Source organism: Pieris brassicae, chromosome 11 (assembly GCF_905147105.1).
Source record: "Pieris brassicae chromosome 11, ilPieBrab1.1, whole genome shotgun sequence".
Taxonomy (NCBI): domain Eukaryota; kingdom Metazoa; phylum Arthropoda; class Insecta; order Lepidoptera; family Pieridae; genus Pieris; species Pieris brassicae.
The window spans coordinates 14,712,251-14,728,288 of NC_059675.1; the positions used below are offsets into that span (position 1 = coordinate 14,712,251).

At 42.3% G+C, this 16,038-nt stretch overlaps 1 protein-coding gene across 1 annotated transcript; it reads right to left on the bottom strand.

Annotated features, from left to right (window-relative positions):
- Window positions 1-1,388: 1,388 nt before the first annotated feature.
- On the bottom strand, window positions 1,389-15,947 carry LOC123716709 (Down syndrome cell adhesion molecule-like protein 1 homolog). The gene is made up of 28 exons (XM_045672569.1): window positions 15,811-15,947; window positions 14,498-14,673; window positions 14,315-14,405; window positions 14,072-14,222; window positions 13,834-13,995; window positions 13,567-13,702; window positions 12,488-12,607; window positions 12,239-12,403; window positions 11,872-12,016; window positions 11,527-11,675; window positions 11,224-11,440; window positions 10,879-11,074; window positions 10,605-10,771; window positions 10,453-10,535; window positions 8,974-9,111; window positions 8,629-8,835; window positions 8,295-8,424; window positions 8,043-8,227; window positions 7,786-7,965; window positions 6,880-7,068; window positions 5,816-6,037; window positions 5,502-5,713; window positions 4,229-4,343; window positions 3,684-3,849; window positions 3,386-3,537; window positions 1,951-2,106; window positions 1,734-1,838; window positions 1,389-1,667 (listed from the first exon to the last, which is right to left on the bottom strand). The coding sequence occupies exons 3-28, from the start codon at window positions 14,383-14,385 to the stop codon at window positions 1,543-1,545; spliced, it is 4,044 nt and encodes a 1,347-aa protein (XP_045528525.1). The 5' UTR covers window positions 14,386-14,405; window positions 14,498-14,673; window positions 15,811-15,947; the 3' UTR covers window positions 1,389-1,542.
- Window positions 15,948-16,038: the final 91 nt, after the last annotated feature.

Sequence of the window (16,038 nt, forward strand, 5' to 3'; positions counted from 1 at the left end):
GAAATATAATATTTTAATGCGGCATGGCGTTACCAATTACAATTTTATGTATTAATATAAAAGGTGTATAAGGAATCAATCCTTGTTTAACCCTTCCTTACTATTTCACTGATCTCCGTTCCCATCAGCGCACTGTGGCAAATGGCAGAACAACGGCATATCAAAAATCGTTTCTACAAATGTTCAATTGACACACTTTCAAAAGCTTATTGAATTATGTAAGAGTGGAACTTAAATATATGAAGTCATGTTACATAATTTTGATGTGGAATATGTTTTTTTAATTCCGCAAAGTGTGTCAAAGAATGTCCATGTCAGATCTGACTGCTACAATCTTTTAAAATTAATTTATTTCAATAATTTGTAGGTATAGTTTATAAAGTATAATACTTTTTTAGAAAGCCCATAGTATGTAGTTTCAGAAGTTATCCCGAAAAGTATGATAGAAGTAAGAAAACAGAAAACCTTTATCTACCGTGGTTTCTAATATTGAATTAGTTGATTAGTTTGCGGTTATTTATTGATAACATTGATAAATTGGGCATTGCATTTAATTTTGTACTCATTTAGCGGTATAATTTAGACATTGAGAAAATATGTATTATGACATTTCAAAAGTAACTTTTTATTCACCATATTTATTATCGTTTAGGATGCTTCTTTAAACAGTTGTTTGTATCATTTATCTGTACGTACATACTCTAATAGAAGTAAAGCATATGAGCGTTATTTGGAGCCCTATTTACCTAATAATATTTAGATTTTCCATAGTGCAGCGTCGGGATTTATTTTCAAATCAAATACAATCCAAATAAATAACACTGCAGGTTAAAGAAATAACTTTGTCAAGTCTTAATTAATTTTATGTAAAACATACGAACAGCGGTCGACAACGACAAAAAGTCCTCCACAGTATCTGGAATTTATTCGTAGCCGTCGAGATTTTCAATGCTCGCTAAATGAACCCGAAGCAGACGCAAATCGTAAAATAAAATTTGTAGCCTTTCGAGTTTCCACATTGATTTGATCCCATTCATTCAATAAAGTTATTATATATTTTTATTTCTGAAGGATTTCCTATTTCTAACTTGAGCAATCAACGCTATTTTTATTTTATAAATAGAAATAGGTCGACGCAAATATGTACGACGTTTATATCACTTATCAATTGCTAATTGCTATTGCAAAATGATACACGGCGAACGCCTCACTCCAATTAATATTAAAGTACCTACTTTTGGAGTTACAGTTCAACATTCCTTTCACACAGAAACTTCACTCTCCGCAATCGGAAGCCCCGACGAGAGCCGAATTCGTAATTCTTATTTCTCGGCATTTATTTAACTTATAAATAAATTGTCTTTATCAAATATTTGTGAAAAAATTAAGACACTTACAAAGGATTTATTAAGGATAATGACAGTTGCAGTAATACTGAGTAGTAGTAATATTGCTACCGCTGCTAAGAATTTAAATCCTGATTGAAGTCTCGCTTTCGACGCCTAAACATCATTTAGTCATGGATGTGCTTCTCTGTGTCCGTTAGCTATGGTCGTGGTGGGTCCGTGGCGAGAGGGAGCCAGGACCGGACTCGACACTCGAGTCTCCCGCGTAAACCTCAGACAACCCCCCTCCACTTCCACCCCCGCCGCCACTTCCGCCGCCGCCTGCAACACGGGATATAAAATACAGGTGCGTCAAAGACACCGGTCGCGGGGTCTCAAAATACTCACCGTGATGTCCGAGGGGCACGCAGTAGGATGTGGCAGCGCAAGCCCGCGGCCGCACCTTCTCGTATCGACTCAGCTGCTGCAGCTCACACTCCGAATGATGCTTATCTGTTGTCACATTATAAAATGTATTATTGGCCTCAGTTTGAATCTGTTCACAAAATTCATTACGACGTTGGAGATCCCAAAGTTTTATAAAACGGTAGTGGCCGTTTCTTACCGTCGGAGCGTTGCCGATGTCCGTGCTGGTGGTGGCGACATACGCGGTGCGGAGGCGCGTCGTTGTCGCGAAGGCCAAACGTGCGGAATTGTAAAGTGTGTTCGGCCGCTTCACCGCCAACCGCGAACGTCGCGTAGGGGCTGATCTCGTACACGTCTACACACGCCCCATACGACATGTAGTTTTTGTGACTTATTAGCCAATTAGTAATTTTTATACGGCTACTAAACATTTTCCTATAAATATTCTACAATCGTTTCAGATATCTGCTATATTCTTTTAGAAATAGGAATTTGTAAACAATTAACCGCCATTTCTCCAAACATCTATGCCGATTAAATGATAAAATTAGCTATAAGTGCGAGTATGAAAAAAGACTAGCTTTCTTTCACTTGCAATCACTCCGCGATAGACGCCGCCTGATCGATATTATATTTGTTTACAAAATCTTAAGTAACACAAGAAACACATCAGTCTTTTTTTACGTTCGTGCAGTGAGGACCAACGTTGGTTGTAATACTCCTCTAAACAGATCTGCATTAAACCACGCTCTGAGTACATTCGAAGCAGATCCATTAAATGACAGTCTCCATGTCTTCAGACGTAAGATGCTGCAGCCACTGTTGATCCGTGACCAATAGTGACCATTACATAGTAGAAATATATTAGAATGTTAAATTGTACAATTGTATTTTTCTGTCTAGTTTGACTTTTACTTTAAATGTTTAAGTTATTTTCTCCTTGTCATTGTAATGTTTCCCTTTAAATGTTGTGCACATTTGTCATTGATGAACATGCATGTATATTGTTTTTGTATGTCATGTGTTTTCTGTAAGCGTTTGTGTGTTTTAGTGTGCCTTTTAAAATAAAATAAAAACATCTGTTATTGCCGGCTCGGAGGGCCTAGTGTCGTATGTCGATGTGTATACACAGCGGTCAGAAAATTTTCGTAAGCGCGGTTCAGGGTATGATTGTAGTCGCAGAGTGAAGGTGTCGCTTCATATCACTTCAGAAGAATGTTGCTACAAATCTCATTATAAAAGAAGCCATTTAAAGCAAAGATAATATTTCATACGAGATATTTTTCAAAAGTGATAGCATCCACTTATAGGCAAAAACGTTACGAAGACTAGAGGCTAAATAAAAACTATTGACTCTCAGAATGCTAGCGCTTCTATACTATCTTTTGAGAAACTACTTTCCTTGCTAATATACAAAGTGACAAGTGTACAGAGGTGCTTAATTTATATTAAGCTACTTTTCAAAGGGAGATTAACTTTCCAATAACACTATGGTTCATACTATCAAATAGATTTGTTTTATTTTATTGGGTGAAACCAGGACATATCGAGGTTTATTGTTAAAACAAGGTTTTCAAGGACATATCTTATAAGGCAACCTAGAGACAAAATACTTAGATAACTCTGATACATACCTGAAGCCGGAGACAACTTGTCGTGTTTGTAATCGTGCTGACAGTTGCGTAGATTCTGCTGCTCCACGCAAACAGACTTATCGGTGCTAGTGCCCGAGTGACTGCAGCGCCGACCTTCTGCCCGCCGCCCGCCCACGCCGCACCACAGCGAGCTACAACATATTCTGATTAATAATATTATCGTCCACATGTGTCTAAACGTAGTTTTATATTTGGCATACTTCGCTTTCGCGCTCGTTTATGGTTTCTTATATTTATATATTCTTTAAACATTTCGATCACGAAGAAACTGATTTACCTTCGGCGGGCGAGTAGGACGAGCAGCAGCGTGGTGACAGCGAGGGCAGCTAGGGCGGCGAACGCCAGAGACACGGCGCCCAGCACGCGCTCCGTCTGCTCGCTACCCGGCGCCGGCCGACCCGCGTTACCTTCGCTGTAGAAAGACGTCGGGCGCCGAAGACGTTCTGCAGATATATTCTGTGATCTGAACCCCGCGCTTCACGCTAGGGATAGGTTTACAATCGTCGTGCACCACATACTTGTTTTCTATCCATAATAAGTTATACTTTTTACATTCCTCCGTGAAAATAGGAAAACAAGCGCTCGAAATCGATGCAATGAATATCCTTAGGAGCGGGCAAGCTGGGCTTAGAAGCGTAATCCTTACTTATTCACCTAAAGGCAACGTGGAAATGTGCAATTTCATTCACCTACTCATTTCAGTATTATTTAACTATGAAGAGTGAAGCGTTTATAAACTCAGCTTGTAACTCGTATTATCTTTGTCTAAAGTCAAAACTATATGTGCTGTCGTGAGCTAGAGTAGATAAAAATGTGGTATACCCCCAGAGTGAGTCGTGGTAGCGGCGTAGATAAGAGCCTGGTGGCGAGCAGTATCGGTGGCGGTCCAAAGGCGCAGCGTGTACCACGTGCTCGCTGACAACTCGCCTATCACCACCTGACACAACCAGAATGGTCATTCGAACATAAAATATACAATCTGAACCGTAGGTTATCCCGTTATCTTGATAAATTATAAGTGTCTAACGATTTGCAAAATTTTATTGAAATCTGAAAATACAATGGCAAGTTCCCATTGAAAAATTTTACATGCGATGTTGCCATTTTGATTAACATTTTTGTACGAAAAGAAGAGAAATATCGTAATAGTGGGTATGCCCTGCCCCACGATACACATACCTTTTGAGTTTTATCCACTCAGTCGATTAGTCGCCTTGACGGAAATTGGTCATGAAGTCTTTTAGGCGCCATATTAATCTTAAGTCTTACGAATAACTAAGTTGCGTGTGTTAGAACCCAATATGGACTATTTTGTCATGTGATAACAGTAGCGAGGGTAGCACACGATTACAATTTTTTTACAAATGAATGAGACTTAGTGTTTTCTCAACGTATATTATTAAGCCGTCTTATTAGACATTACTAAGAGCTAAAAAAGTTAAACCGATTAAGCCGACTCTCAAAACATTCTTAATTTAATTACCGTTAACATTATTTATTAGATTTACTAGAAAAGTGGATTTTATTATAAAACTTATACATCATAAAATAATGACTAATTAGTTTAGTATTATGACAAATGGTTGTGGTACTTTGAACAATACACAGAATTCTTCGATGTCGCCGACTGCTCTAGATGAAAGCAATATAATAAGTAAGTATTATTTAGATTTGAAAGTAGATTGCAACAAAACATGGTTTAACAGGACGCCACACCATTATTTAGCCAAATATGTAGTTGAATATTGACGCAACTTCTGAACATCTAAAAGTAATCACTCGTAACCTAATATCCTCAATTTATGATTCCAACACGAGTGAACTTAATGATTATATTAATTTCCCGATTTTGAGTTACTTACTTAGGTACTGACAGCTAGATGACAGTCAAAATCGCTAAGCAATGGTGTTAAATTTATCGAGTAATTTTACCAATATTACACCAAATATTATATATATGATTTATACAACAAATTCCATAGCGTTTTTTTCTACGTTGCATGATCGTCAGCTACGATTCGCTAAGAAACCATAAGTGTTATTGGGGGTCATGAGACACAGGGCCTACAATTAAAAAGTAAGATGTATGGCTTACCTCTCGACGGTGATGCAACGCCGTGAGGTCAGCGTCAGCCCAGGGGGCGGGCGAGGCGGCGCTGGCGACGCGCCATTGTATGCGCACGAGGCGAGCACCACAACGCACGGCCCGACGCGCATCCACGGCGATGGCGCTGCTGTTACTCCACACTGCCGCTTCCGCCCCCTCGCGGCTCTCCTCCGGACTTCCTCCGCCCTCCCACACCAACACTGTCACATGGACACGACTATACACCAGAAGAACAGCACCGCAGCCCGTTTGTGACGGCTAAACGAGGACTCGCCTGCGTGTTCATTCGTGATGGTACCCACCCGGCGGTTTTGTCCTCACTAAGAGAGGCGCGGAGGGCGAAGAGCTGCCGGCTCGCGAGTGCGCCACGGCACGTACGGAGTATGTGGCTCCGCAGGAAAGCGTTCGCAGTACCACGCCGCTCGCCTCTCCTCCCATCTCTATCGTTCTCTCTTCTATATCTGAACGAGACTGCTCCGAGTCTATGTTATCTTCTCTCAAACGTATCCACGAAATCGTAAATCCTTTTCAGAATAAAAGATGTAGGACGTAATTAGACTCTATTTAATTAATTATCTCCCGACTCGCAAGTTATGTAACCTAACATTAGTTATATTATATATATTACACATATGGAATTGGCATAGTATATATATATATATTAAAGTATATATATATATATATTAAAGTATGGTACCATTTCTATGCCCTTTTGTAATTTTATAGGTATTTCATTGATCGTTTTACTAAAAAAAACATTCGGACGGGAATCAATAAAATCTTTGAAGGCGGTTTCGACTGCCCCATCAGATATTTTACCATGCAAATTTCGAAAAAATTGGAGCTAGGTCCGGGGAGTACAGTGGACGTCTTATTTGAGAGTGGTTTCACATTCACATTCGCATCTTGCCAGTTATGTTAAATATTGCTACATAGAACACACTGCTTGACACAGATCAGCAAAGTTTTTGGTTGATGATTCTGGTATTTTCGAGTTCAGGTTAACGAACTTTCAACGAACCCAACTTGATGCGGTTTAGGCCGAATTGCAAAGGCACAAAAGTTGGGTCATAGGCTCTGCAGAACTGAACGTGAAAAATTCATGTGATACAAAATAATTAATAAATAAGGGATTGATTAGTAATTTAAATGTCTGTGTATATATATAGTATTATTTCCTATTAATTAAAATTCTGTTATTAGAAATGCATTGATTTGTTGGACAATTCTTCATTTGTCGGATATTGTTTTAAATACATAATTGTGTCATTTCGAACAAACAAAAGAAAAATCAACTATTACGATGCGAAAACTTGAAGAAACTTATCGTATTTTCTAGTCACAATAGCGTCGGTGTAGGACTGACCGTGAGGCGGCGCCGTAGCATGATGTGCAGTGCGCCAAGCGAGTTGCGCCTCGGTGTGGTCGGCATGTAGAAGAGAAAGCGCGGGGGGAGCGGGGGGCGGAAGGCACTCCACGCGGTAGGTCACCTCCTCCGAGCCAAAGGTGTTGCGGGCCGAGCACGTGTAGTTGCCACTCGTCGACGCGTCCATGTCTGTATAAGGTAAAGGCAGCCATCGACAACCTGTTTTCAGTTTGTACATAATATCTACAGTTGCTAAGTATAGCCAAACATATTGAGTATGGTAAAATGCCGGAAATAGCTCCGTCAATTACCGACCCTGGGGTGGTCTTTATAGGTTATACCTTCATAAAAATCGTTAATAGGTTCGTTGGAAGAAATCTGTAATGAAAGTATTGGACTGGCTCACATAAAAATACAAATTCAAAGTTTAAGTCAGTAAGGAGTGGATGTGTCACACGAATGCAAATTAGCTCAGCCAACAAGCCAGTTGGCTTGCCATGCGTGATATTCGTGAACAGGTGCTACTTGTGGTGACTGATCGTACTTCAATTCGTGTATGCGGTGATGTTTATTTTTGTTGTTAATACATAGTGTATTTGCGTGTTGTTCCCACGAGAATGTAAGTGCGTGCTCCTATTTCACAATGCCTCCTGCTGATGTCATGTGGAGTATGGTGTGATGGTTGCAGCTCCTTACAAATGTTGTGTAATACAAAAAAATACTTGGCGATTAAAAAGTGTGGCAGAGAATTTACTATTACCCATATGAATAAATGATTTTTGACTTTGACTTTAACTTTGAAGTCTCATCTCCTTGCGTGGGGACGGCCCACTCTCGTTGTAACACAACGCATCGGTGAAATGAATCCGATCGTTAAAGTATCTAAATTTGTCCGGACTTACTGACCGTGCAGAGCGAGATGTCCGAGCGGCGTGAGTCGGGCACGCGGATCGTGCGTAAGAGGGCGGTCGGCCCGCAGCCAACGGGCCCTAGGAGGGGGATCTCCACGCCACGTGCAGGCCAGTTGCAGCGCCCTACCGCATCCCACTCGAGTCCACAAGCCGAACGATAGCACGCGCACACCCGCTGCACGTATGTCGAAATTTAAACACGTATGAATGAATTGTGCAATAATAAAATATTGATTCAGAATTTGGCTAAACCTCTGGCTGTGGTAGTGGCGGGTTGCGGAGTGGAAGGCTCGCCCTCGCCGGCGGCAGAATGCGCCGTGACCCACGCTTCGTAAGTGGCGCCCTCGGCTAGAGGTCGTAGCTCGGCTATTCCACCTAAACCGAGCAACGTTTCGCCGTCCTCGGCCGGCACTCTCGTTGTTTGCGGTGGTCGATCTCTGGGGAAAACCAAAATCGTAAAATTGAACCCTAATGTTGCGATGAATTCTAACGTTCTACAGTTACCTGCCCAGCTCTCTATAGAAGACGGTGTAATAGAGGAGTGGTCCAGTTGACCTCACGGGTGGCAGCCAACTGACCGCCAAAGCAGTAGCGGACGTGGCCACTACTTTTATGGCGGCCGGTGGTCCTGGAACTGTACTCTGCGTTCAAACTATATACCTTTATAATTTTTAATCGTGTGCAGATATAACACCTTTTATTTCTCCTTTAATTGATGTGGTATAAAAGGTAAACGTCTTACTGAATTGTAAATACCTAATACCAACAGAATCAAATTATGTCTTTTGAGGTTTGACCAATTGTATTTCGCCTGTAGTGGTAGTGAGTATTAGCTAACCGTCCTGGTGTGTGGCACAGCGCAAAGGTGGGGCGGGAGCGCCATCTCCAGCGGCGGTGTAGGCCAAGGCCTGCACGGTGTAGTTGACGTGCGGCTGCAGCGCTAGTACGAGCGTTTCCACGCCGGACACCCGCTTCACCTCTGCGCCCCAACTTCCAGTGCTCGCCCCGCTCGCATCCCGGACGTCCCACTCCATCCAATCCGCCGCTGACGACAAATTACTGACATTGTTCAGCTACAATCGCGTTTTATTTTAAACTAATCTTTATCATGGTGCTCGTAAGATTATAAACTATAAAACAATTTCAATGATCGACGAATCGTACTTAAATTCCGAGTACTCACTGAGTTCAGGCCGATACAGAAGTTTGTAACCGAGCAGCGCTCCGTGGTGCGCGTGCGCAGGCGGCGGAGACCACTCCACTTTGAGGCTCTGCGGCGACACCGCTCTACAGCGGACCGATCGCGGGCCCTCCGATGGCACTTTATTAGATATCGTAACTTTTATTTAAGTAATTACTTATTGAATTGATACAAAGTCAACTTATTGGTTTATTATAATAGGAGGCACATGGGCAGGAGTCTCACCTGATGTTAAGTGATACCACCGCCCAAGGGCACTCACATTGTCAGAAGGCTCGCAAGTGCATTGCAGAATTGGTATACACTTTTCTTGAAGGACCCTAAGTCGAATTGGTTCGGAATTACTTCAGTGGGTAATTTCTTCCACACTGTGATGGTGCGCGGCAAAAACTGTCATCCGGTAATGAAGTCAGATGCAGGTATTTGTCCGAACAACTTCGTTAATTATTCACCATTGTAAGTGCAGTAGAAGATGTAGAGACATCTCTACGCAACGCCAAGGCATCAAGCCCCACGCTAAGTGACTGGTCGTTGATGATTCAAATCGTTTTTCGTTGAATACGGTCAAGCGGAAGGAGCTGGTACTGAGGAGCCCAAAGGTGAGAAAAGTACTCCATGTGGGGCCGAATTTGCGTTTTATAGAGTTGCAAGTGGTGGCCTGGGGTGGAATACCATCTGGACTTACTGAAGACACTAAGCTTTTTAGAGACTAATTACGAGATAACGTCATTCGATATCAACGCTCAGTACCCCGATGCTAGCTGAGGCTTTAACGAGAGTAGTAGTAGTCATCGAAGATAGGAGTAGCGACAAACCGTGTTTTTTTGCGGACCTTCTCTGTTGGCCCGCCATTGGGTTCATCGAATCATCGCGTGGTCCGGAACATTGTGCCAAGTATCATGATTTCAGCGGTGGGAGCCCTTTCGAACAGGGAATCTGTTGCCGCCTCCTAACATATGTGAACGTGTGTGGAAGAGAGTTGTTGGTTTGATCAGTTTGCTCCTATATCGAAACGATCGTTGGTCGTAGAGTGCAGAATTGCAAGAATAGGTATGAAAGGTAGCCTGTGCATCTACCACTGGTTGCTGAGCATCCCAGTGGGGGACGCCCAGAGGGCCATTCCCTACCGCGAGTGGATATGGTAGTCCTCTGTGATAACTTCTCTGCACCAACAATTTTTCTTTTTGGGGAGCACACCACACATCTTGAGTACAATAAGGCGAACCTATTGCATCACTTCAGGCGTCTTATTGGTTTTCTGAGAGACAGTGGTACTGGTAAGCAGCTGCAGAAGGCAAGGAGAATAAGACTCCCACTAGACAGGGTTGACTGATTACGCTGATGAAATAACCTCTGTCACAGATTATTTCACCAGTGGGCGAGGGGTCGTCACACCGCGACGCCAAAAAAAAAAATTTCATTTCAATTAGTATAAGAAATAGATGTTATAAAAAGGCTTACCACTTTCTTTAGTTAACGTGTTCACTGGGGGCGTGGCCGGTCCGGCGCCGGCACTATTAAAAGCTCTGACACTCACTGAATACCTGTTAAAAATAATAATTCAGTGTTCTGCCTCTCATCCTATACAGTCATCATTTATGAACTGAACAAACCTTGTGTAATGTTCCAGTCCTTCTATGATGTACTTCGTAACTTTTCCCCGGACAGTGGCGAACTCCATACCGACATTACCACCACCCGACACCGCACCGTCCGCCGACACCCACCACCACACCGTGTACCCGAGGAGCTCCCCGTTCCAAGAGGACTGTGAAGGCGCCTGCGTCATACGCGACCGAGTTTACGAGCGGGCAAAATATAGAGGTCTGAGCCTCATACAAAATAATCGACACCGTTCAAAGAGTTGTAGTATGTTCTTAGTGTTACCTGCCAGGCAAGTTCAACGGTGGCAGGCCGTGGAGCGGATGCCCGCAGACCGACGGGTGGACGGGATGGTGGCTCGTGCTGCGTGAGGGCCAATACGGCACGGGTATGTGTAGACGCAAATTGTGCTGTCAGCGTGCGAGCACGCACCAAATAGGCTGTGGCTGGCTCCAGCGAATCTATAGTGGCGCTCTCGATGCTAAAGGAATTTCAATCTTAGGTACTGGGATCCATTAATATTTTCAATTTGTATACACATACATTATAAACGCTTCGTTTTAAGATAGAAAAACATTTATTCAGCGACATCTTATGTATGTCATAACATTTACAAAAGCCGTTACTCACTCAGAATAAGCGTCGTGGGAGGGTTGGGTGACCGACACATTATGCGCTCGCGCATCTGACCAGCCGTCCGATGCTGGAGGAAGGTGCGTATGCGGCCGATACTGCAGCTCGTAAGAGACCACGGGTGAGTTGCCGTCGTATGGTCGCCGCCATGACACTCGCACCGATCTAGAAGTCGTCTCCATCACACGAAAGTCGCTCGGTGGCTCGGGCGGCTCTAAGAGTTTATATTTAATTTATATTTCAGGGTTTCTGAGGTAGTTCAAGTTTACAGATTCGTCTAACCAAATCGAGTCTCGTCACCTTGTACAGCGAGATGCAGGAAGTGGTCTGAGCGGCCGTAAGGGTTCGAGCCCTGGCAGCGGTACACGCCGGAGTCCCGTCTTCCTGCTCGCTCTACAACCAGCTCGCTACGAAGACCCTCTGCACTACGTGTTTCCGATATACTCATCCTAAGAAAATATAAAGTCTATTGAAACGGTGTTTCCCTAAATATAAAATGATCGTTTAATTAACGCTTAGCTTGGCCTAAAACTACAGTTTCTTCTTCTTGGGAGAAATACTTGTTAATTAATTGACCTTATTAAGACCGAAGGTGATACGGATAAAAATGACACGACTTAAAAAAAATCATCTAAGTCTCCACACCTGTAGTCGGAGTTAGGAAGCGGCCGGCCGGCGTGAGTCCAGGTGATGGCGAGCGGGGTGTCACCGCGCACCACGCACACCAGCCGCACAGACTCGCCCTGCGCCGCTGACACGTTTGCCGACTGAGACTCGAACCGCGCCGGTTCTTAGGTTTTATATGTTATATTGTATTAATATTCAAATGGCACAAAGAGAAAAATTATACAGTTTTGACAAGTTGAAATACAGTGGCGCGCTTCACTAATGTGTAAACTACCACAATCATGAAATCAGGCTTTATTCACAATACGTGCCGTCTTATAACCGAGCCAAACAACAACGAAACAAGCACTATATTACTAGAAGGTAAATTATCCTTTTCAATTACCATTGACGTGTATTTTGAGGGTCTTGGCCAGTGGCGGGGCCACGCCGTTATCGGCACGGCAGCGGTATCGGCCGGAGTGGTCGGTACGCGCCGCCGCCAACCACAACGACCCATTGCTCAGCACCGCCGGCTCTGATACGGCACCCAAGGCTGTCTCTGTGTTTCCTGTCCATACACACATATACGGCTGTAATGCTCACTGTTCATATTAAATCATATACAAATAAAAGATGCGAATTAATATCTCACCGGTAACTTTGGTCCAATAGACAGTAGGAAGCGGGTGACCTCGTGCGTCACACGATACGGTGAGGGACCCGTTGAGCAAAACTGCGCCGTCCGTCGGCTCCGTTTGCCAATACGGCGGCACTGTTTGACGATTGACAATGTGGATATGTCAGAAATAAACTTTCTAAACTCATTTAGGCAAAGGAAACGAAAATATCTGCATTATATTTATGATTCTGCTACGTCGCACCGATGAGCTGGACCTGGCTAAAGCGATAAAAAAAAACTAAACCTATAAGGAAATCATACCTAGTGTCATCTCTGTTTAGAATAGTTTGAAGTGACGGCCTTTTGGATTTGTTTGGACGCATATTTGTCTAAATAGCCAAGGTGTTCGAAATACATAATTTCAATTTAATAATGTTTGATGAGGGTGATCCCAAATTTTTTTTCGGCCGATCGTCACATTTATTAGTTGAGTCATTGTTGAGATTTACTCGGGCTACGTTAGACACATTTTTATTTTGATATATACTTTTTGTTAATTATAATTGATAATAGTTAATTTTATAGTGAGTGTTTAGTGCTTTTTTGAGAACTATCGTGAGGCAAGGTATTAGCATCAGGCTAACCTCTCTTTGTTCCCACACTAATAGAATTTCTCCAAATCCTTACGGCTGATAATATTGTGTGCCTTTCTTCCTGGTAAGAAGATATTGTATGTACTCAGGACTTATTATTCTAGTATAAGATTGCGTATCGACGGCCACCGAACCGTTCTTCGTGGTAGATAAGGTGATAATATATAACTATAGTTTTCAAACAACAAAGTGCTTACTATTTATGAAGCATCAAAAACATTATTAGCGTAAGTTTAACATTATTATTTGAGAGCGCGATAATAAGAAAGCTGTTAGATAAAATAGTTTTTGTTCGCTTCATAAATCTCAAACTTAAAGTCATTTTTCTAAGTGGTTCAAAATCCTAACTTTTGTGCCCAGAAAGTTGCCAGTGAGGCGGAACTTTAAAGTCTTCTTATAATAAACTATAACTTAAAATAACTATTATTCCTTGTGACATGTTATCGAGAGTTACGATACCTTTGACGGCGACCTCGGCGGAGGCGTTGGCTCGTCCGGCGGCGTTGGTCGCGACGCACGTGTATACGCCGCTGTGCGCTGCCGAAACCCGTTTGAACACCAGCATGCTGTAGAACTCTGCGCCACGTTCTTCGACCTGCGGTATTATACGATTTACCGATTTTCATTGACAAAATAGCTTCTTCGATAAATTATGCTTGGAAAACAATTTCTTTAAGCGAATTAGTTAATTGTGTTAGAAAATTTAGAGGTTTTGTCAAGTATTACCTGTAGCGCGGTAGAGACCGGCAGACGATCTTTGAGCCAGGAGAAGTAGACGGGCATGTCGCCCGATGTCACGGTGCAGGTAAGTTGGGCGCGGTCGGCGGCGCGTAGAGCGGGCGGCGGCGATAGCGATACCACCGGCGGCGTTACCACCGACACTGGCACCTGACATTAACTCCGCAATCGTAACAACTCAGGCTTCATTTGGGTGTTCAATCACACGTATAAATTGAATAATCACCTCTCTTCTAGCTAATTCTCCTCCCGGAGTCATGACTGAGCAGGTCCAGCCACCTTGGTCTCTGCTCTTGTCCACGTTGATAATAGTCAATCGGCCGTCTTGTTGTTGATATCTCGGATCGGAACCCATTCCTCCTTCCCATTTCACAGAGCTGGATGGTTGGAAAGATTAACGTCAACGTACAACATACCTTGATGTTGCTTACAGAGCGACTTCAATTTTTAATAGAATCGTGAAACATACTCGATTGGAAAGCCGTAGTACGGACACCAGACTGAAATTTCCGTCCCAGCGACGGCCTTCACTGGGTTCATTGCTCGTATGTACGGTGGACCTACAGACGGTAGGTACATATTATTTTAAAGAAAATGTTGCGTTCTCGGTGTAATATCATTCGGTGTTATAAAAGTTGAATCCATGATGTACCGTAAACGTTAAGACGGGCTAAGTGCGCTACAGAGCCGTGCGAGTTGAGGGCGCGGCACTCGTAGCGGCCTCCGTGCTCCACTCTTGCACCGCCCAATGACAAAGTCGACACCACGTAGTTATGGCTGCCCCCCACCCCCGACGGACCACTCTCTCGGCCCTCCGATATGGAGGCCCTGCTCAGAAGAAATTGGTCTAAGGCTAGGTATTTTATCTTTTGTCATAATGTTCATTAGGATCTTTCTCAGCATAATAATTATGGCCGATACGTAATAATCATCAAGGTGCACATATTGGAAGCAGTAAAAATAGCAGGTTGTGAAACTATATCAAGGATTAGAACACATAAGCGATCACGTATGTGACATACATACATATTTAATTGAATTATATTTAGTTAAGAAAACACTTTTTAAGCGGATAGAAGCTATGTATTATTATTATAAACTTATTCTTTAAAAAAAAAAATTTATTTGGACATTTCATTAGGACAAACACATGATATAAATTGACATAAATACAAAAATATAAAAAGCGGTGACGTCCCTATAACATGTGGACACGATCAGCGAAATCAAGTAGATACAATAAACAGTGTTAATACAAATAACCATAAAATTTAAAATACAAACTATAAAATAATACTTATACTAATACATAGCTTCAATCCATTTAAAAAGTGTTTTCTTAATGTGTAAAAGCTATGTAAACAAAAGACAATATTATATTTAGTTGTTTACTAACATATAATATTTTTTATATGAAATACTGTCTAGTATTAATAATGTCAATCCAGTGGCATGCTGGTTTCCTAACGATGATTGATTGATTTCTTCCTGATTTTATACTTTCACGACACGAGGAAATGCTATTTGCGCACAAAGAAAGACAAATTCACGTTAAAAAAGTCTTAAGTGAAACCAAATTGACTTAGAAATTCTGTTTTTTTAAATAATATATTTAGTTTACATTTCAAACCCATGGTTAAATTGCATTGTTGGATTTTTAGCAGTGGGTTTCAATAAGATTAAGAGCAAGCTACTTTTAAAATATTCATGAGATAGAAAATATCGGAATGAAATGGGAAAAAATTGAATATTCACTGACTCGACGATATTATGCAGAATCGTGAAAGACCTTTTAATACCAGACAAGGACTGCAACTTATTCCTAGATAGCTATTAAAAGCTTAACTGTTTTCTTTAAGCCTTCTCACCGTGACAAATGTATTGTAATAAATAGGACTTAAATTGATACACTTCTGTTGAATTACATTACTAATTTGTTTATCACAAACTTATGATGCCTTATACCCATGATGTGAGGGAATGGGCTGTCCATCCAGGGTCCATCGAAAGCGCGGAGGCGGATCCCCGAGGGCAGAGCACTTGAGGGCGACTGCAGCACCGGGCTGCACCGCCTGCTCTATGAACGTGTACACTAGCTCCGGAGCCGACTCTAGGAACCACGTAAGTCACGCATTACATAAAGTTCAGTAACTTTTTTAATTGTTGTGTACATTAAACTAACTATATTTTAAT

What these genes read in the sequence shown, in the direction of transcription:
- LOC123716709 (XM_045672569.1), bottom strand. Translation starts at nt 14,385, where the DNA reads ATGAACCCAGTGAAGGCCGTCGCTGGGACGGAAATTTCAGTCTGGTGT. An exon ending in CACGTTAACTAAAGAAAGTG is followed by an intron (nt 9,112 to 10,452) that starts GTAAGCCTTTTT and finishes TATCTAATAAAG; the next exon opens with TGCCATCGGAGGGCCCGCGA. An exon ending in CGTTGCATCACCGTCGAGAG is followed by an intron (nt 4,344 to 5,501) that starts GTAAGCCATACA and finishes TGGTTGTGTCAG; the next exon opens with GTGGTGATAGGCGAGTTGTC.